The 22064-nt window shown below is 37.3% G+C and overlaps 1 protein-coding gene across 2 annotated transcripts; it reads left to right on the top strand.

Annotated features, from left to right (window-relative positions):
• Positions 1-800: 800 nt before the first annotated feature.
• On the top strand, positions 801-21770 carry LOC123746837 (gametogenetin-binding protein 2). 2 transcript variants are annotated; one of them, XM_045728632.2, is made up of 11 exons: positions 801-1076; positions 4560-4756; positions 6449-6592; positions 7897-8134; positions 9527-9711; positions 14218-14389; positions 15234-15386; positions 16304-16405; positions 16764-17126; positions 19060-19314; positions 19995-21770. In XM_045728632.2, exons 1-11 carry the CDS (start codon positions 987-989, stop codon positions 20247-20249), a joined length of 2154 nt encoding a protein of 717 aa, XP_045584588.1. In that variant the 5' UTR covers positions 801-986; the 3' UTR covers positions 20250-21770. The 2 variants fall into 2 exon arrangements, with proteins under 2 accessions (XP_045584588.1, XP_045584589.1); XM_045728633.2 differs by having other exon boundaries at positions 805-1076; positions 16764-17114.
• The last annotated feature ends 294 nt before the right edge of the window (positions 21771-22064 follow it).

The following is a 22064-nucleotide window of genomic DNA, read 5'->3' as shown; positions in this document are numbered from 1 at the left end:
AGTCCAATATTAATGCTCCTATAGGGAAGACAGCAGGCGTAGTGAACATATATGTTACCCAGGGTGTATGGTGCACAGCACAGATAGATATACAGATATAGATAGGGAAATGTGTATATAGAGGGTGCAATGTGTATGAGAGAGTATGAAATGTTATTAGATACATGAAGGAGATCATAATGACAAATTATAATGTGAATAACAGTGGCATGAATAGTACGTTGTATAATTGTAATTCTTGTATTAAACACTATCTAATTTTGTTAAAATATGATGACAAATTACGTGGGAAATAATACTGAGAGTTGAAATAGTTGTAAGATCTTGTAATGACAATTGTTACTAATAATTCATTAATATTATATGAAGGATATTAGATTTGCATATACAAACACACGTTCAGATTTATATAGAGATATACCAGGTATATCCATATCTAAAATATGAATAACATCTTCATTGTGTAAGCCACTGAGATGAATTGGGTCATTTGTGTTAATTATTACGCAATGAGGATTCTGAAGGTGTCTTAGAAAGCAAGTAAATAATATATTTCGATCCGAGCATGGAGCGTTTTGGGGGTGATAGTGCGCATGCGCTGGGCCGGTCCACGTCTCGTCCGATTAACATCCTCAGTTGAAATACCTCTTGAAAATGCTGTCGTACATATAGAAATCCATAGCAAGCCTTTAAAAGAACAGTATTTGACCTTGAGTAGTGTTAGCTAAAGCTATTAGTCATTTTACCAAGAATCCACCGTCAATTATATTTTTTATTTTTGTCATATCAGCAATGGAATCGGACAGTTGCCATCAACGAAACCAATGTGAAGTAGCGACTGAGAGACACCCGACCACAATTTTTGTGAGAATTGCTCATTCGTGAATCTCGGAGGGGACATGTTGGGCCATTAACAAGCCGGAAGGAACGTGGAGAAGGACGTGATATAAGCTGCGTTGCCAAAGATCCGTGAGAGAGTGCTGAGAATGGCCAAGTTGGTTGGTGTTTACGAGGACGAGGCGGGTGTCAGGCTCGGCAGGAGGCAACTTCCCCTCTCCGTCTATGATAGCAAAATAGTGAGTATTGGAGCTGTGGGCCGAGGATGGCAGGTGCGGGGTCCGGGCATGACAAATGGCGGCAGAGGAGATCAGGTGGGGGCCGAGTATGGCAGTCCCCAGGGTGCCACGGCCTCCCAGGGTGCCGCCTTGACCAGCTGGGTGGTGGGGGGGAGGAGCAAGGGAAGAGGGCGTGAAGCAGGGGGCAGGAACCAGGAGGATAAAGACGGAGAAAGGGCAGGGGCGAGGAGTGGGAAGTGGGGCATTGGCGGGGAGTGGGAAGTGGGGCATTGGCAGGGAGTGGGAAGTGGGGCATTGGCGGGGAGAGGGAAGTGGGGCATTGGTGGGGAGAGGGAAGTGGGGCATTGGTGGGGAGAGGGAAGTGGGGCATTGGTGGGGAGAGGGAAGTGGGGCATTGGTGGGGAGAGGGAAGTGGGGCATTGGTGGGGAGAGGGAAGTGGGGCATTGGTGGGGAGAGGGAAGTGGGGCATTGGTGGGGAGAGGGAAGTGGGGCATTGGTGGGGAGAGGGAAGTGGGGCATTGGTGGGGAGAGGGAAGTGGGGCATTGGTGGGGAGAGGGAAGTGGGGCATTGGTGGGGAGAGGGAAGTGGGGCATTGGTGGGGAGAGGGAAGTGGGGCATTGGTGGGGAGAGGGAAGTGGGGCATTGGTGGGGAGAGGGAAGTGGGGCATTGGTGGGGAGAGGGAAGTGGGGCATTGGTGGGGAGAGGGAAGTGGGGCATTGGTGGGGAGTGGGATGTTGGGCAGGGGTAAGGAGCAGGAAGGAAGACAGGCAGGCAGTGAGGCGAGGATTGGGATGCAGGTTAGGGGGAAGTAAGGAGCAGAAAGGCAGGCAGGTGGCAAAAAGCATAGTTTCAGATCAGGAAGATCATATTGTAGACAGATATGTAGGAAGGTAGGTCATATCATTCGTAAGTTATTTATTTATTAAGAGTTCAGCCGTTGGTGTTGTATTTCTGGTAAATGGTTTTAACATTCAATATATATAACAATATATTTCACTTATTATTATGGGTTAGGATGAGCAAAGTAAGTTAAGGGAGGCTAAAGTAAGGTTTGTTAGATTTTAAAATTGGTATATATGTGAACTGTTTTCTGTATGAAGTGATCTATTTACTGTCAACATGGTTCAGCGGTTGTGAGACACATGCATATTCTAAAATCCCTGTTTTAGAATATATTCTAGAATGTTAACAAGCAATTATCGTGGGTTTGTGTCTAGCAAACTTCTTTACTCTCTTTTCAGAGTATGTTATTATCCTAATGCTGTTCTAGGCATTTTTAGAAATTGTCTAATTCCAGAGGAAGTATTTTTTTATATGTTGGCTTAACAGATGAATTATCTAAATAATGAACCCATGCTTATTTGAATTATTTTAAATATACAGTATTGTATATAACCTAGACTTCTGGGGTGCTGCATTAGTGTTTAGGTACTGGTCATAGGGTGTTGTAGAAGTTGAATACAGGTATATAATAAGTTAACCATAATTATGCCTTCAGGTGCAGTGATAACTTATCTTCTAGTGCAGTGCTCTATTGATGACCAAACCACACATCAGAGAATGAAGAAACAATGACGTTTTGGTCTGTCCTGAACCGAAACGTTGTCATTTCTTCATATTTTCAGCCATGTTATTGTGACATCATATGCAGTGCTCTGTTGACCAGTATCCATTGTATCCATTATATTTAGGCCTAAGTTATGTAGGCTAAGGACACATTTGTCAGATTCCATCATTTACTGATGAATAATCTCGGCACATCTTCTGTGTCAGGTGAGTTCGACAGGCTCACCATAGCTTGTGCTGCTTGGCACTTTTTGTTTAGAGTAGCGAATCTAAAACAAATCACTAGCTTACTGGCTGTTCATGACTGTACCACCTCTTAGATGGCTTAATCTTTATCAATCGATCATTGAATAATCTCGGCACATTTTATAATATAGGTTTCAACCACTTTGCAATAATATATAAAATGTTATCGGTCTGTAGCTTGGGTGTGCTTTACTACCACCTTTATGAAGTACATAGGGCTATTTCAGTGGTTTTTAAAGTATTAGGATCTTACAGATATCTAAAATGTCTTTTTAGGATAGTTGAGTCTGAGATAAGGGTTCTTTGCAAGTGAAAATATCACCTTAAGGGTACGGAAACATGTGACAGGATGCTTGTGGGTTGCCTCCATTACCAGACTTGGTAGGTCCCTGCAGTAAGGTGCTGTAGCAGTTTCCAGAACAATAGGATGTAATTTTATCATGTCACACTGCTGATTAAATTATAAATGGTCAATAAAGTTAACTGTTTGCTGACTGGCTGTAAACTGACCACTTGTGTATTTCTAATGTTCCATGTTGGTCACTGTTGTCAGTTAATGCTTTAGTCCATTAATCAGTATATATAAAGTGAGATGTTGTTAATGGCTTATTTGTTGAGTAGTGCTACTTTTGGAACCCGTTCAGTACTCCAGTTAATAAACAAATTGCCTAAATTAAAATTCTGCTGGTTAGTGGCACCACACTTTTTCATGATGGTTTAAAGTGCTCAATACACACTTCTCAGTGATGTTCATTTTAGCATGGAATATCCCAACATCTTGCAGATAATTTTTATTTATTCTACTTATGTTAGTACCACTGCCACACTGCATCATCAATACCCATTTTTTGCAAAAAAACAAAAAAAGTATAATACTTAATTTTGTTTTCATCACCCTGAATTCTGCTGCAACTTCATTTTTATTGAAACTTCTTTCCACCTTCTTATATTCCATTTTCTTTACAATTGGCACCTCATTGTTTTCTCTTGGGCCTACTGGGTGTTGACATGATGCCCAACTGATTTCCTGTACTTGGAGGAAAGGTCCCAAAAGTGATTCAGAATTATCAGTGAATTCAGGGATGTGAAGGGTAATCTTTTGGTGAATGCCTGTACTAACTCAAAGTAATAGATGAGGAGAATGGGATACCCCTGTTTGGGGTGCACATGTGCAGACTGGGTGTGCGCACGTCCCCTTGTGTCACATCTCTAGGTAGTCCACCTGTGGAACTAGGTCTTGGTGTCAGAGAGACTGATGTACAGTATATTTACAAAATTACGATTGAGCTGGAATTCCAACATGTTCATGCATTTTTGCCCACTCTACTATTCTATATTGAATAGAATAACGATTGAATAGAATTGAATAGAATAATAGAATGACTAATCCGCACACCAGAAGATGAGGAGACGACTTCATCTAGGTGTCTCCTCGTCTTCTGGCGCTTGGTATAGTCTTCATATCTTCAGCCACGTTATTGTGTCTCATCGTCTGCATTCTGTATTGTGTATTGGCACTTTTATGTGGGTATAGGATAGTGACAGTTTGTAGTTTTGTTGCCTAATTTGAATCGGATACTGTAGCCTTCTGTACTGTATTGTATTTTAATAACACTGTACCTATTATTTTAGCACTATTTTAAATATTTTATATTTTTTGTCCTGCAGATGACAATGCAACTGGGGGAATCGTGTGATGGCTGTGATGTTACCGGTAGCACTACAAAGCGGCGATGTGACGAATCCTTTACTAGACAGTATAATGCCCTGAGCAAGGATGAAGTCGTGGCTGCACTGATGGTTCCCTCTAAAGTGTTGTTCACGAGACTCGCTCAGACAGTAGCATGTGTTGGCTGTCGGAGAAGGTAAGTGGCTCCATGAGGTTGGATTTTTATAGCTGCTGCTTTTGGTAATGTTCATGTAGGTAATTGTGGGTTTGAAAAATATCCCGAAAGTAATAGTGGCAATAGCAGGAAATGCTTTTATAATGCTTGTTTGAGTAATTAATAACAAATATTTATGTATCGTGGCTGCAACTGTTTCAGTTTTTTTATGTTTTATGTATAGCAATATCCTGTTTTGGAAGGATACATTTTTAGTTAAGAATGCCATCTTTGGGGATACCTCCTGTGCTCCTGTTTGGCCACACGATCCTGTCATCTTGTTTGACTATTCCTGTTGGGAATTGAGTGGAGATTTATGTAATCATCCATCAATCAGTGTACTGTTCTTCAGATATGAATATATAATACTGTAATTATATAGCTTCAAGTTGAGCATGTGTATGCAATCAATTTGATGTGTTGTAAAATACATTGTTGATACAGTAATACTGTTATAGAGAGAGGTATGCATTATATTATTGTATATACTGTGCATTTTTTTGAAAGCTTGTTGAAACAAAATCCAGTCACCAGAAAATTTGAGGCAAGAGAAATCATTTACATTTGTAGTTCCACAAAACCAAGAAATTGTGGAATTTTTATAATAAAATAGGATTTTTCCATGTGATTTCAGTAATATAAATGTACACTAGTAATATGCACTAAAAAAAAAAGCACAAATTTATTTTAAAAAGTTTAAAAATATTGAGAAATGGATCAAACTTTTAAACAAAGGAACAGGAGAAACTGGAGTAAATTGGTGAGCAAGATTCCACTGTGCCAGTATAGTATGTCAGCATTCTGCTTTGAATGTGTGTAGTTATATTGATTACCATTACACAGAAATCACAATTGCGTGATGCATCAAATGAACAATTCCACAAGGGCCGTGACGAGGATTCGAACCTGTGTCCGAGAGCATCCAAGGCAGCGTCTGGGATGCTCTTGGACGCAGGTTCAAATCCTCGTCACGGCCCTTGTGGATTTGTTCATTGATTACCATATAATAATGCTAGTGGAAAGTGATGCCTGCAGTGTAAACATAAATTGGAATCTGGCTACTTGTAAACTTATGTTTAGAATAGGAAAAAAAACATATAGTGGGGCTGCCCAATAAACTCGCCCTTCGGGGCAAAATTTAAAATTTAACATGCAGTACAGTGTGTGTGTGTGTGTATGTATGTATGTATGTATGTATGTATGTATGTATGTATGTATGTATGTATGTATGTATGTATGTATATAATACACACACTGTATATGTATGTATATAATTCACGGTGAATTATTTATGAGAAAATTAAGGATTATTTTTTTTATATGATCTTATCAAACTAAAGCCTCACAATTTGTTAAGTGTTTACAAGTACTGTACAGTACTGGAGAATATAAATTTATATTATTAAATAACTGCCAAGAAATGTTTATAATGTTTGTTTTTCGTTTGTTTATTTTTGTTTATTATTTGCCTCTCGTAGTTGTGAGCTTCCTTGTGTGTTTTGTTCAGGGTTAGTCATTTGTGAGTGGTGGCAGAGTTTAACTTTTGCTGTAAATCTGTTTTGTCATCAAATTTGGTATTTATTTTTATCGTTATATTTTCAGCCTACTTTGTTGATTAATAAATATTAACGTGCATGTTGTTGTACTAATGCAATACATGTAATTGATTGACAGTGTGGAGCGGCTCTTTAACCAGCTGAAGGACTCGGGTCACCCTGCGCTGGAGCCACTAGTAATCACTAGCAATGGGTTTCTCACTGTTCTTCGCAAGTATGCCCTTCAAGCGAGATCATTAGGGGCCTTATTTAGTGATCATGGGTGAGTGCTTTTTGGATGTGTGTAGTCCTCTTGTGCTGTTATTAACCTTACTAAACCATCACTTTTGTCAAACTTTTTATTTTCTGAACCTACTCGTATCAACTTTGAATATTGTAATGTAATATCAGAGCACTTGCGGTATATTAATTACCCATTGACTTTGAGAAAGGGGGCAGGGCTTGAGAAAGCCTTTGAAACCTTTGAAGTTATGGGAGGGTAATTTATTTTAATGCTACTATGGCTAAAGCATGAGTAGATAATTACAATTTCTCAAGATCAGTGAATAATGTCTTCACTGTTCACACTGTTCCCTTTTGAATTCTGGCAACCCCGACCAGCCTATGTCTGTCCCGTACCCCAGACCATTCACGACCTGGAAAGTTGGACAAAGCTAACCCCCAAGTGTCTGGTCCTCTAACCATGGACAGAAACACATACTGTACACTCTCTTATAGATATAGATTGATTGTTTGCATTATTTTCGTGTCTGTGTTTCATTTAAAAAAGTCGGCATAAGATGATCTTCATCTTTTTAAGAACATTGTGTGAGAACAAAGATAGTTCTCCATGATGAGCTTGTGAATTGTTTATTTCATAATTTATTTTGAAATGCTGAATGAGTATTTCAGTAATATGGGTAGAAAAGATGAACTACACACTTGTCTTGAGTTCTAATCTTGAATATCAACATTTAAAGATTTGCGATAAAATTATTGCTGTTTGTAATGAGAATTAAAGTTGTCACTGTGAGTTTGGGGGCATGTGTGGGTTGGTTTGATTTGAATATTTGATTTACGTATATTAAGAAAAGAATATTTGATTTAATCCTCACCGGAACCCGATTGATGTTCCAACTATTTTTCAATTAAGATCTTCTGGAACCGTCTAGATCCTTGAAAAATCCTGCACAAAGTCACGTAGACACATATGGACCCTTATGTAAATTGAATTTGACCAAATGGCCATTGTCATGTAGGATCTAGTTGATGTATTATACAATATAATGAATCCGATATGATTCTGATGTGATTGATGTAAAATATAGATATGATATAGAAATAATGATTCCTTAAATAATAATATAGATATAGTAGGTGGAATTTTCCACATCAGATACACAGCCTTGTCCATGACTAGTGAGGCTTTGAACAATCAATTATGGGCTCTCTGTACCTGAAAGAGTATAAATCCATCCTCATTTAGATCTTTTGTTTTAACCATTGATATACTGTACTGTACTTTGATTACTGTGTAATACAATTTTGTTTTCAATACTGTACTGTACATCTTATTGTTATTTACAGGTTAGCTCTAAGTGTAGTGTTAGATAACATCCCAAAATTGAAGAAGTCTGGACGGTGTGTACTTCATTCCATGGAGGGGGTGAGATGCCGGCCTGGTGGACGTTCGTGGCGAGATGTGTGGGAAGTGATGGATAGCACTTGCCGAGATACTGTAACTCTTGTCTGTGCCGACCATCTTTTGACCACGCTTGATAACTACCTCCGTAAACATCGATTCTGTCAGGAGTGCAAGAACAAGGTAAATGTCTCGAGTCACAATAACTTGGCTGCTACAAATAAGCCGATTCACACAGAAAATAAAATGAAAGTGACGATGTCTTGGTCACAACTTGGTGAGGGTCCAGGGTGAACCCAAACATCATCACAAATTTGCCATAGCCCTGTGTGTGTATTTACTATTTGTGCCTGCAGAAATGAGCAATTAGCTCTTGGACTCCTTTCAAACCAATCTCTTTTCCCCTATTATGACTATTACACATATTTCTCTAAATGTGCATGTGCATACATGTGCGCACTAATCCCCAGGAAGCAACCTGTAGCAGCTGTCTAACTCCCAGGTACCTATTTACTGCTAAGTGAACAAGGCCATTAGGTGAAAGAAACTGCCCATTGGTTTATTTGGCTTGACCATTGCTAATGTCCACAATGACTGCAGTGGCCAACCTTCTCGGTAACACTGAAAACTTGGGTAGAAATTGTCTTTTCTTTGGTTATGCAATAGAGGTAATTTCTTCTTGAATAATTCAGTGTTAACATTACAGCATTCCCCTGAAATGATTGTACTACTTATATTAACTATTTGGTTAAAAGTACCACCAGTAAACCACTTTTATAATCTGGAAAATATAAAGTTAAAAACTAAAATATTCCTAGGCCTAGTATAGCACATATATGTACTATATTAGGCCTAAGATAGCCTGCATTAGGAGAGCTATCTATATTATGCAATGCTATATTAGATAGCATTGCATTACTAACTTAACCTCCTAGGAGAAGTTAAATTAGGTGTTATATTTATGTTGCCATTAAAAATTTTCGTTTGTCTAAATTCAATAATTCAAATGTTAACTTTTTGGTGGTCCATCACTACATATTGGTACTTTCCACCAATTAGTTACTATAAATACTTTCATTTTAGGTGTATGGACTTAAATAACTTGACAGGGATGTGTGAAAATGTTGCTGTTACACCAATGCAAGATGTTGGGATGCCTAGTCTGTGTGTATATTGTCCATGGAAAGAGCAAAGAGCAGTACCCTGCCTATGGAAGCTACTAAGTGACTTTCACAGATATAGGTCTTTCATTTATACCTGACCTTAATAACATTTTGGAACAAATTCCAAAATGGCTGCATAGGATGTTTAACATCTTCACAGATGAGAGTATTTTCCTGCTCTGTGATGGTGGGAACTACGATTACCTTCATGACCGGATGAAAATCACAGTAATGTGATCGTTAAAAAAATTACCTTTTCAGTCTTGCAGCAAGTTTTTACAGATATTTTTGGTGTCTATTCTCAGATTTATTTTCATCTTGCCAGTGAATATTTTTTGTAATTTGATCATTTACATTGTAGGTTCATGGATTAGGAATTCTGCTGGTAATTTTAGTAATGTTTGCATTTTAGGTTCATAGAGCATTTGATATCCTTGTGGGGCACATTACCATAGATCTTGCTAAAGAAAAAGGATACGTTGCCTCGCTGTATGCTGGAATTCGTCGATGTGAAGCCAAGAGACACATTCACGTGCCTGCTGATACCGATTATATTACTCATATCATCACTAGAGCGGAGCCTGAACTTCAAGGCAGGTAAGAGATATCTAACAATTATATATACAGTACACACACTATATGTAGATCTTTCCAAGACTTGCTCAAAGATATCGTTTGTTGTCTTGTCTATTCCCATGACATTGTTGAACAATTAAATATATTGTTAGGGGAAGGGAGGTGGTATATTTGTGATATGAAGTAAGGGGGAAGCACTTTATGTAATGTAAAGGAAGGGAAATTAATGAATATACAGGGGTGAAATTCAAAGAGTGACATACGATGTAATTTACAAAAAATAAATAAAATAACTAAGATTCAATACATAAAATTTGTCACCCATAATTAAAATGAAAATATTAAACATTAAACTAAATAACTTCTGAATTGAAGGTTTTAAACAATCAATTTATATGCATATATTACATGTATTTTTGTTTAACATGTGAGTGAAATTAACATATACCTAAAATACAACAGTTCTGTACAAAGAGAGTAACGTCTGTGCTGCTGTGAGGTTAGCACCTCACAGCAGCTCTCGCCTCATGGTACCTCCTTCTGTCTTCTCGGGGCTTCTTTGAGAATTGGGGTAGTGGGGTGAGATGCCACATGCGACTGCAGGCAGCATCATTATGCTTATATAAACATAACTCCTCGGACAAACTCGCTCACGCTCTCTCTCTCTCTGTCTCTCTCTCTCTCATACACAACTTGTAAGAGTTAGACTACAATACTCGCTGACAATTAAATTAAAATAAAGTCAATTTGAAATTTATGTAAAATGCCAGTCATTACAGTATAGATTGTTTACATCTTGCCAAATATTTTATCATGAGGATTATGCAGTTTCATTTTGGTTTACCTTCATTATTAATTTGTATTTTTTTCTCGGTAGGCTATTGTATTTTTATTATCTCTAACCACCTTTTCATAAAATGCTTCTCTGTCCTTTCTTGGTGATTGGTTTTTTGCTCCTTAAAGCAGAGAAACTATGTACACTGTAATAAAAGCAACAATAGTCTTTGTTGTTAATTGTATTTTGTCTTACAAATTGTTGTGATATTCTTTGTTGTGTGGTGTTGCTGTCTTACCAAGTTTTTATTTTTATTTTATATTTAATACTTGTGCTTAATCTGTTTTAACATCTTTTAGTATATATATATATATATATATATATATATATATATATATATATATATATATAATTTTGTTGGGCACGGGCTACATTGCCATTTGGTACAGTTCCTGCAGTAATTTTTTAAGTTGGCCCATCTTCATTTGGATTGTTGTGTTGGTGAGATTCCTTAGACATTGGTCACTCTTCAAAACCACAAAGTTTTTCCTGAAGCTTTATATTTTGTATGAAAAAGAGCATTATATATATGTTGTTATATTTTTAATTTGCTCAGTTTGTCTTCTGAGAGGACTAAAAAAAGGTCCTGTGCATAGAATACAAGAGCTTTAATAACTTGTAAGTTTACAGCTCTATGCAGAACAGGTTAGTTACTGTACTGGAGAACTACCTCTCCTCGAACCAATTTGTAGGTCATAATATTACATGCACCATTATGTTGTCCATCTGTGTGTGTGTATGTTCATACATTATGTATGTATACTCAAGTCCTGTCTGTTGGTCTGTTTGAGTCTACTTAATATTTGGTCTCTTAAGTAATGAGGTTTTCTTCATCTATTTAACATTTGTGACGGATGCTTAAACTTGAGCAAAGGTTGTGAATGATGCTTAAACTTGAGCATAGGTTGTGACTGATGCTTAAACTTGAGCAAAGGCAAAGTTTGATATTGTTGTCAAGAGGCCAAAGATGATGATGATGCTACCATCTACAGAGCACAGGTTGTGACCATGTAGGCACATTATGCTGGTTGTCACACTCGCCACATTTGTCCTATCTTATTGTAGTAGTTTCTCCTTGGTTTGTTTCGTAATTTTGTTTTGCTTGTAGTTCTTTCTTGTATTAACTTGGAACATTGTTCTCCCATATATCTTGTCAAAGCCATTCACTATCTTTACTCCTCATCTAGAGGTAACTTTAGTTCTGTCTGAGAATTAAACACCAATCCCCTCCCAGGAACTTGATAGGTAATTCTTATTCTAATTGTGTGTTGCCCAGGCAGATGTTGAGCAGTTGCACTATCATAACACAGCCTGGTGTGCATTTTTGCCTCGATTCCAAACCACGTGACCTTAAAGTGGTCACTTGTGATGCCATCTCTCCTAACCAAGGAGTTACAATCACATGCTCTTCCTCATCCTCAACTGGTTTGACTTGTATATAATACTTAGATATAAGCATAGATACAAGTGTGTAATTTTTTAGTATGGAAATTGTGGAGAGATGTTTTAATTGCTAGAAAGTATTTTGCTAAGATACCTTGTCTTACTGAGGATGGCCTGAAGTCCTTGGTAAGCATTTAATACATCAAGAGGTCAATCTCTTTGGGAAAATTTTACATGCTAATTGAGTAGGGGTGTCGGCTGTGAAACATAATGTAGTTTGATGGATACAAACAAAAGTTAAGGAGAGAGAGATGGTAAGTAAAAAAACCTCATCTTAATCTAGGTGTTGTTGGGATGGAAAGTTTTGTGACACTCTTGGTTCATATCTTAAATTATTTACAGTTTCTATTAATATTTAATTTGTTTTATTCTAAACATTAGCATCATCAATAATTACCCTATTTTCTACTTGAGTAATAACATGAAAGGTTGTATTACAAACATTTCTAACATTATTTACATTACATGGATAAATAGACACCACACTCGAGCAACTCTGCACAGCAGAACTCCACTGCTTCATAAAACCAGGTGTACAGTACTCCTCACTAGTTGTCATGCACAACCTGAACAGTCACTCTCCTTAGAAACTATGTCCACCCAATCTAGTCTCGTACTGTATCACACACATTCTTCATACTCAATCACTGCTTCCCGACACATTCATTCGTCATATCTCACAATGTCTGCCAATCTTCTTTCTGACACACTCCTCCACCTACCCTCAAGCTCGCTCAAATACACTTATTATTCAAATTATATCAATCCTACATATATAATTATATCCTCATAATACCCAAACTACTATACACTCCTCGGACTTTTAGTTTGACCTTACACCCCACGTTTTTTTCACATTTTCATTCGTTGCACTATTGTTCACAAATTGCCACACATTATTTGTATAGTATCCATTTCTACTGCTATTTCTTGATTTTTCATATTCATAGTACACCATTGTTAAGAATTCCTACATAAATGAGAAAATTTGTAGGAGCTGTGATGAGGGGTTTGAACCTATGCGGTGGGTGTTCCCACTCTCACACCCTAGTCAACCAGGCCACGACATCACAGCTCCTACAGATTTTCTCATTGATGCAGTCATGTCAGTGTGACTATTCTCTGTGCATTCCTACATAAATATTGGGCTCCTCCACTCATCATATGACCCTCTGTCTTCATGTATTCCTATTCCATCATGTTTTGTTGAATCGGGGTTTCATTGCACTAATCACTTTCTTCCCTTAACTCACTTTACTTTTGAAGTTTTGCTTGCTCACATTCCTCTAGTATCAATCACAAATTTACAAACACTAAGAGAAATAAGCTGTGAGAACTTGCTTAAAGATCCAAGTATATTGACACTAGAAGAGAGATGAATGAGATAATTTAATCACAACATACAAAATACTGAGGGGATAAATTGGATAGTCAAGTCTTTTTCCAGGTGAGGGACAACAGAACGAGGGGGCACAGATGGAAGTTGGAAACACAGATGAGCCAGAGAAATGTAAGGAAATATTGGTATGCAGTGCAGGAGGTAAACAAGTGGAATGAATTTGAGCCAGAGTTGGTGGAAGCAAGCATCATTTATAGCTTCAAGAGCAAGTGTAGTACTGGAACGTTGGGATGTATAAATGCACAAGGTACAATAGTTATGAGGCAGGACTCTAGAGCTAGATCTCGCTCTTGGTAAATATAATTAGGTAAGCTTACTGCCCAGGTATTTAAAGTGATCGACCACCTCTAGCATTTCTCCATTAACATAGATTTAATACAAACTTACTTTATCCATGACCAAAACTATCGTTGTTCAAAGTCACTTTGTGGTCCAATTCATCAATAAGATGCATTATTATTGCATCTTTATGTTGGCTAATCTACATAATCTGCATCATTCTGTACTGAAGTGTATGATCTACATACATCAGATTTGACATACTGTATTGCAGTTATTAAAGCTATACGCTAGATATACATACAACCCTTCTCTTATGCTTTTACCTTGACCTCTCTAATGACACCATCCATATGTACTCTGAACAATCAAATTATCAACACAACTGACATAAAATCTACAGTAACAGAACTCTGTCAACTCTATACATGCTCATCACTCTCCATATTCCTTAATTTTAATGTTCTCATAAAAAGGATAATTTAAAAACCATTTTAATTTATACAGGTTACATTAATTACATTTTTTAATATATTGTTCCCATTGGTAATAATTTTGAATGTATCCTCAGACGTGAAAGACATGCTAAAACGTTAGAAATAGCACAAGAGGAGGTATTGACCTGCTTAGGACTGTTTTTGTATGAGCGACTTCAGCGAATCCATACTCGAATGCGTGAAGAGGAGCAGACATGGGATATTCTCTTTCACGTGGCTTTGGACACTCTCAAAAGAAACTTTGAGGTAAGCATGGGGTAGAAATAAATTGAATAAATGCAATCTTCATTTATTATGTGGTAGCTAGCACTGTGGCTGTATTAATGTATTTGTGCTGATGTAGAGAACTACATTCTGGATGGGTCATGAAACAATAAATTAAATAAATTTGAAAAAGTGTAAAAATGGGCAATATGAAATTAAGCCACATCACATATAGGGAGCTGCTGGATCCTGCACTATTTGTCAGTGGAGTGTTGTATACTTTAGTTTGTTCCATAGTGATGTAACCAATAGAATATCAAATGTTTTTTCAACTTAAGTCTATAGAGCCTTATATGAGGAGTATGAAAGATGAGTTTTTGGATTAAAAATATCCTGAGAACAGATTTTACTGTACACAAAATTCATGGTGGATCAATGAGTTGTTATATACAAGGTGGCAAAAAAACAACAATGTGAATGAGGGATGTCATTTTCAGTATTATCTTGCTTTTATTCTCAAAATGACAAATTTGCAGCCAAACACTGCATTGTATGAAAGTATGCCAAAATGAGTGACTTTGCAATGGGACCCCACTAAAACTGCACCCCTCTGCACTGCAGAGTTGCAGTGCACCCCACTATTCTATGCACCACTATGAGTTGGTATGCTTCCTCTGTTTAGGTTCATTAAATTGTGACGGCCTCAATTTCATGGACAATTGTTCCATTATATTTAGTTCAGTCTGGTTGCAAATTCTTTGCAGCAAATCAAAGTTTCCCTTAAATCAAGGCTTCACTGTATAGTATATGAACTCCATGAACATGTGTGTATATCCAAGATTAGTACGAACATTTTCTCAATTTTGTTTACGTCATTCTTAATCAGCTGTACGTGGAAGACAAACAAGGCTATTCAAAGTTTGAGATGCTTTGTGAGGAACTCCAGAGACAAGAACTCAGAGAAAAGGCCAAAAAGGAAAAGAAAAAGAAGAAAAAGAAGAGCAAGAAAAATGAGGAGGGGAAGGAGAACACTTGCCTTGTGAGTAACAATATTAGTATGAATGTGAGAGTTATGAAGAGACTTTTTGAGTGTTATGGGCAGGAACATTGAGTGCAGGAGTGAGGGGGGGGATGAGTTGCACCTCAGCTGTTCCTTACCCTTGGAGGATGAGTTACACCTCAGCACCTTACCCTTGGCGGATGAGTTGCACCTCAGCTGTTCCTTACCCTTGGCTGATGAGTTGCAGCTCAGCTGTTCCTTATCCTTGGCGGATGAGTTGCACCTCAGCACCTTACCCTTGGCGGATGAGTTGCACCTCAGCTGTTCCTTACCCTCGGCACAGAAACTATTTATTCTTTGGCAATATTTGATATCAATTCATCTGACTCGTTGCTAATAAAAATGCAAGTTAGTAATATTCAAGCTGATACATTTACATAATATAGGCAAGACAATGTAAGAGGCTTGCACTTGCAAGTTGTTTCCATTATGTGTTGTATGAATAATAAAGCTGTAAATATTCCAGTGATGGAAGTTAAGCGCTCCACTTAGTTTTGTTCATTTATTGTTCACCCTATACCCATTCTGTAGCACATAATGGAATTGAACCTCATAATTCATTTTGCTAAGCAAGTTAGTCTTCGAATTTGTATTTAGTATTTTAAAAACCTTGTTTTGTGCTTGAAATTCATTATATATATATTTTGAAAGTGTATTTTACTAAAAAGGTTTCTTGAGAGTGCATTTAGCTTAGCCACACAGGATTTATTCTAATACGTTACATTAGTTTCTGATATTAACCAATGGTAGGTGCATCGTGAAACTTTCTAAATATATTAGAATCGGCTTTTGTGTGTGTGTGTGTAATATAATATAATATAATATAATATAATATAATATAATATAATATAATATACACGTACGAGTCAAGATTTGTGAAAGCGTGAACTTTGCAGTGTGAGGAGGATGAAGGAGGATGCCGAGAGTGCGAACTCAACATGTCATCATCGACATGCTCAAGCCAACGTGCGACCCTCATTAATGCTACCAACAAACAGGTAATCCATTGAATTGATAAACATTTAGTATTTTTTAATTCTTCCCATTGTTCTGGTGATTTTTGACCAACTAGATCCCATGTGAACCCTTGAGTGGCATTGTTCTATTTATCTGTAGGATGCCACTAGTTCCATAATGCATAAATTAAATCCATGCTAAACTTTATAAAACTTGTGTAGTTTTTTTTTCACATACACATCTTGTATCAATGACATGTCTTTGTTGTGTGTTGTTCCACAATATTTATTTTGGTAGCAATTTAAAATTTGATATTTCTATTAGTGCTTACTAGAATAATAGTATTTGGATGACAGTTTGTAATTGGTATTTTTTTTCTAATTGCAACACTTCCCACAGGTTGGCAGTGAAGCCTTCTGTCGAGGAGGTTCTCATTTAGGGCCACCTATAAGTAGCCCTCATTTAGGTACTCTAGGAAATGGTCATATACCTCCTGATCAGACAGGAGTTATTCCAAGGTGCAGAAGTGAGTGTGGAAGTATGGAAGCTAGTGATATAGGTAGTGAACGCGGAAGCAGCGAGGAGAAGGAAAGCTGTGATTCTAGCCCAGACCCTTATCACCACCACCATCACCACCACCACCACCAGCTCGACCACCATCACATCCATCACCATCACCAGCACCGAAACTCTCCACACCCACTAGAGTGCACAGCTTCAACGGACTCTCTTGTGTCTAGATGCTCTCAGGTGGGTGCTGAGGTACAGTACAGTAACTGGATTTTGTGTAATTTTTTGGCCATATGATAATTGTTAAAAATCTGTGTGCTTAACCTTGCACTGTCATCAACTAAATGTTATATTGTATTTAAATATTTTGTTGTATTTACTGTCAGAAAAGTCACTGTACATTTAGAATAGTTTTACTAGAAAGCTAAAACACATTAGGGCATTATTTATGATCCAATAGGCAAAACATCAGGAAAAACAGGAAACGGATAATTCTATGCTGGCAGTATGCTTTGACATGAAAATTCACATATTGTTAAAGCTTTGTTTTGCAAAGTAGATAACCTTGGAATAGATTATAAGGTGCTTACCTATTAGTGTTTTTGGGTCTCGCCTCCTTGCATTTAGACCTGGGAACTGGGAAGTCTTAAGTCTCGCTTAACGACAAAGTTCTATCGTATTTGCCCTTGAAGTTATGGATGGAGGTAGCTTTCACTACTGATGCTTTCAGTGCATTATAGAAGACTTTGAATTTCTTTGAATCATTTTATTTCTTCTTCTATCTTCCAACAGTGTTGTTTTTCTCTATTTTCTCTGTTTAATGAGGCTGTTCTAATTCATCTTGTCTATTTCCTTTAGGTCATTGTTTCTGTTTAGTTTGTGTTAGGATCCATAAGTTTGTTTTGCATATCTAATTTTCTAGTAATGTGCCTAGTAATTTTTCAGTGGTTTCCTAGAGGTCTTTCATTTCATCCTGAAGTGTCTCGCCTCAGCATTATCCTTCCTTGTTTTTGTATGGTCACGTTTCAGTTCTTGTATTTTGTCTCTGCACTCATTGGTGGAACTGTTATGAGAGAGGGGGAACATTGTAAGTTTATTATTTTATTAATACAGTGCCGTGTAGCTGTGGTTCTGTTTCACGTTCTTCATGTGCAGTGCTCTTTCCTGTTCCTTTGCTCCCTATTCATTCTCTTGTCTGACAATCAATCTATTCCTCTATTCCTATGTGCGTTTTTTTTCTCCTTTAATGCTTTCGCTCCGCGAGAGCCAGCGCTCCACCTTTCCTAGTGATTTTGGACGTTCCATGGGAGCGCGCGGTAATACTGAAAAGTGTGTACTCTTTTTTTTTTCAATTTTGTCACCTTAATTCTCGTCCTAGGTTTTTCAATTTTGTATCAATGTGTTTGCAATAGAAAGCTCTACAGGACTAAAAGCATATACACTCCAAAAGCCCGACTTACCACCTGCAGCAAACGGAGAAAGTGAGAGCGAGTTACCCGGGAGCGCACAAGAGCGATAAAAGGTGTTTTCTTTCTTTTTCTTTGCTCTTTTCACTTTACTCACCTCAATTTTTGTCCTAGGTCTTTCATTTTGATATCAATGTGTTCGCAATAGAATTCTCTACGCAATTAAATACATATAAAGTCCGAAAGCCCAGTGTACCATCCACACAAAACAGAGTAAGTGAGAGCGAGTTACCCGGGAGCACTAATGAGCAATGAAATGTACACTCTTTCACTTTGGTCACCTCAATTCTCATACTAGGTCTTTCATTTTGGTATCATTGGGTTCGCAATAGAATTCCCTACAGAAGTGTATGCATATATAAAAGTCCAAAAGACCGGCATACCACCCACAGCAAACAGAGAAAGTGACAGCGCGTTACCCCCATGAGCGCTCATCAAGAGCAATAAAATGTGTTAACTCTTTTCAGCTTTGTTACCTCAATTCTCGTCCTGAGTCTTTCATTTTGGTATCGGTGTATTCTTAATGAAATTCCCTACAGGAGTATAGGCATATCAAAACAGCGGCGCGCCTCTCCTGCATCCAAGACGAAAGCAGGCCAATTTTTTTGTATTTTTGATGCCATACTTCGTCATGAATGGAAATAAAGTACTAAAATTTTGACTCCATACTTCGTCATGCGTGAGTGAAAGTGTTAATAATTTTATTTCCCTCATTTCAGGGATCACGAGATGGGGGTTACTGTTCGGCCCACGGCTCTGGGGGCTCGTCACGGGATTCCTCAGAAGTAGCATGTGGCGAGGGTCTCTGTTCCCACCATCATGATGATCATGTAGACGAAGGTCTCCATCCTCACCACCACAGCCACTCTGATGACCTTCCAGATGAAGACCAAGTGGACCACATGCATCCTCCCCTGTCTCCGTTACTCCCGCGCCTTCAGCCATTTACTCTGTCTCTACAGCAGATGTTGGATGTTAGTGTTAACACTCATCATGGGGTCAACTAGTTGTTCCCATGATTGTTTTTTGTTATATTAACCACTGGGATAATTGCGTGGTTCTGTAATACTTTGTTGTATCATAAATTGTATATATTTTCACTTAAAATTCTCCCTAGCTTTTGGAGAAAGTGAGAATGAGAGAAGAGAGATAATGAGAGAAGAGAAAGAGAATGAGAGAGAGTGAGAGAGAGAATTTGGATCTTTCCAAGTTTAAATGAATTTGCCATATATATATATCTTATTTATATACAGTATTAATAATATATAAATATATAAATAATATATAAATTTTCAGTAAATGTACAAAATACATTTCATTCATGGGGGAGAACATTGCACCATTTTCAGTTGGACTTAATTATTTTATTCAACTGTAGTTTATAAGTTCTGTTTACTTGTTAAACCTAAACATTTTGCTGGGTCTTGTATACTAAGTGGGTGAAGTTTACAATGCTGTATAATAGAGCACTTGTATTACTATACTGTTCATGCTTATTGGTTTATAAAATGTTGGGTTAGTGCCAATATATGACATAAAAAAGGATTAGTAAATGGATAGTTAAAAAAAAAAAAAGTTTAATACATGTAGAACACAGTATTGTAATATTAAGTTACAGTAATTCCTTTGATGATAATTTTTATCTCTGTTTTAGGACTCAAGGTGTGAAGATGAAGAAATTCCAGAGGCAGAAGTTCGTGCATGGCGTGCACGGTTGGGAATTGTGAAACAAAAACGAGCTGAGCTGCGTCAAACCCTGCGGCAGCGCTTTCAGCAGTTCTGTCACCGAGGTTGTGCAGTTGAATCTGGCTCTTCAGTCACTGGGCAAGGTCATCTTTGTCACCATCTTGTGCAATCTCCTCATAGTGGCCTTCCTGTGCAGCATGTTAATGGTACCAAACCTCGTTAAAGTCAGTTGGAACTTGTCTAAGAAAAGGCTGATTTTTATTCGTATTGTTGAAGTGGGTGTTATTTTAAATGATGTGGAAAACTAAATGGCTTTCATGCAAATTTATGAAATTGGTCATTAGGTTTGTCTAAGGCTCAACATCTTTGGTTATGTGTTAATAAAAGAAATTGATGCAAAATCTGAGCGAATAGAAGAATCTAGTAATGATTAAATATTTAATGTTGTGACAGTCATAGTATTGCATATTACGGCTTCATCGCCATTTGTGGTTAAAGACAACCAACCAAAGTTGCCATAAACTTTAACTGATTTTTTAACGAGTTGACATCGGAAATGTTCTTAAGAAATCTGGAATAGTTAATGTGTTTAACAAAATTCAGAGCAAAAGTAGTAAAATACCGCATCTCTTGAGTTGTTTTCTTTAGCATTTTGTGCTAAACAGCAAAATTGTCTTCAGTAATCCCATCATTTAGAGTGGCTTTATTTGCGATCACGTTAGCATTGGAACTGTCAAGCTGACAAAGGCATTACACAAGTCACAATATTTCTACTGCAAGTGTCTTGGGGTTTATTGTGAGATGAACCACAGCACATAAGATTTGTTTGCTCTTGCTAGTTCAGGCCTACATGGAGATATTTTCTATTGTGAAAAATTCAATATTACCTACAGTACGAGTGAGATAATTCAGCATAAAGATGAATTATCCTCAAACATTCCTTCTCTAATATAGCGTATGGCTATAGATACGTGCATGGAATTTTAGTGCATTTTATGGGGTTCATTTGAGAGCTTTTTATGGAAATTTTTTCAGGAACTGTACTAGATAATGTATTAATTCATGTGATAATTGAGAGACTAGAGGTGAAGGAAATTATGTTTATTTGGTTAGACTGAGGTGAAGAGCAGCTAGACTGTTATTTCCATTTCTTCCAGTCTGTTATAATGGCAGTGCCGTTATTATGTATGTAAATGATGATGGCTGCACCTCAATGTTCTGTGCAAGATGGCCTTCTAATTATCCTCTGCACTAAAATCCCTTTTTTATGTCTTCTATATTTTCCTATTGTTCTGTCAGTTTATATCAGAGATAAGATTTTGAGGTATAGTACATAAAAGTTTATGTTCCCTCAAAATGAGAGGCAATATGAAGCAAAACATTCAGTATGATTTCTAAAAAAAAAAATTGTGATCATGAGCTTTAAGAATTTAAAGCTCATTATATATATTATATCACTAAATGCATTAGAGTAACACTACCAGCTATGGTTATACATAGCTGATGATTTATCTGGTGTAGGACAGAAAAGATGGAACAACATTCCTGCCTTGTACTAAATAATGGTTTGAGAGCAAGGAGGTTATCAAGATACCAGATACCCACCCGTTATAAATATTCCATACTTGGGAATAAAATAAACACATGGCTGTGTTGAAGTATGGGATGTCATAACAGACGTGAGAGGTTAGGTGTTGGGACAAAGAAATATGAATATATAAAATAGATATGCTGTTGTTAAAAAGATAGTTTCATTTACCTGTATATACGTGTGTAAAACTTATTATTGAATATTACTGCTAATACTGTTACTTCTTCTATGACCTCCAAAAGAACTACAACGTTGTTCATAACAGGGCTGTGACATTCTTAGCTTGTAAACTTTTTAATAAATGTAAATAAAGCAACTATATGGAAGATTTACATATTTCATAACTGATTCCCTAAGTGCTTGGGGAATCCTTGTCCTGATTTGGATTTTCAAATCTAATTTTGGATACCATTGCTTCTTCCCACTCCGGAATCTGTCGGTCCGCCT

The sequence above is a fragment of the Procambarus clarkii genome, chromosome 93 (genome assembly GCF_040958095.1).
Source record: "Procambarus clarkii isolate CNS0578487 chromosome 93, FALCON_Pclarkii_2.0, whole genome shotgun sequence".
NCBI classification, from domain to species: Eukaryota; Metazoa; Arthropoda; class Malacostraca; order Decapoda; family Cambaridae; genus Procambarus; species Procambarus clarkii.
The sequence above is the reverse complement of the archived record's forward strand: the minus strand, read 5'-3'. Positions and strand labels throughout refer to the sequence as shown.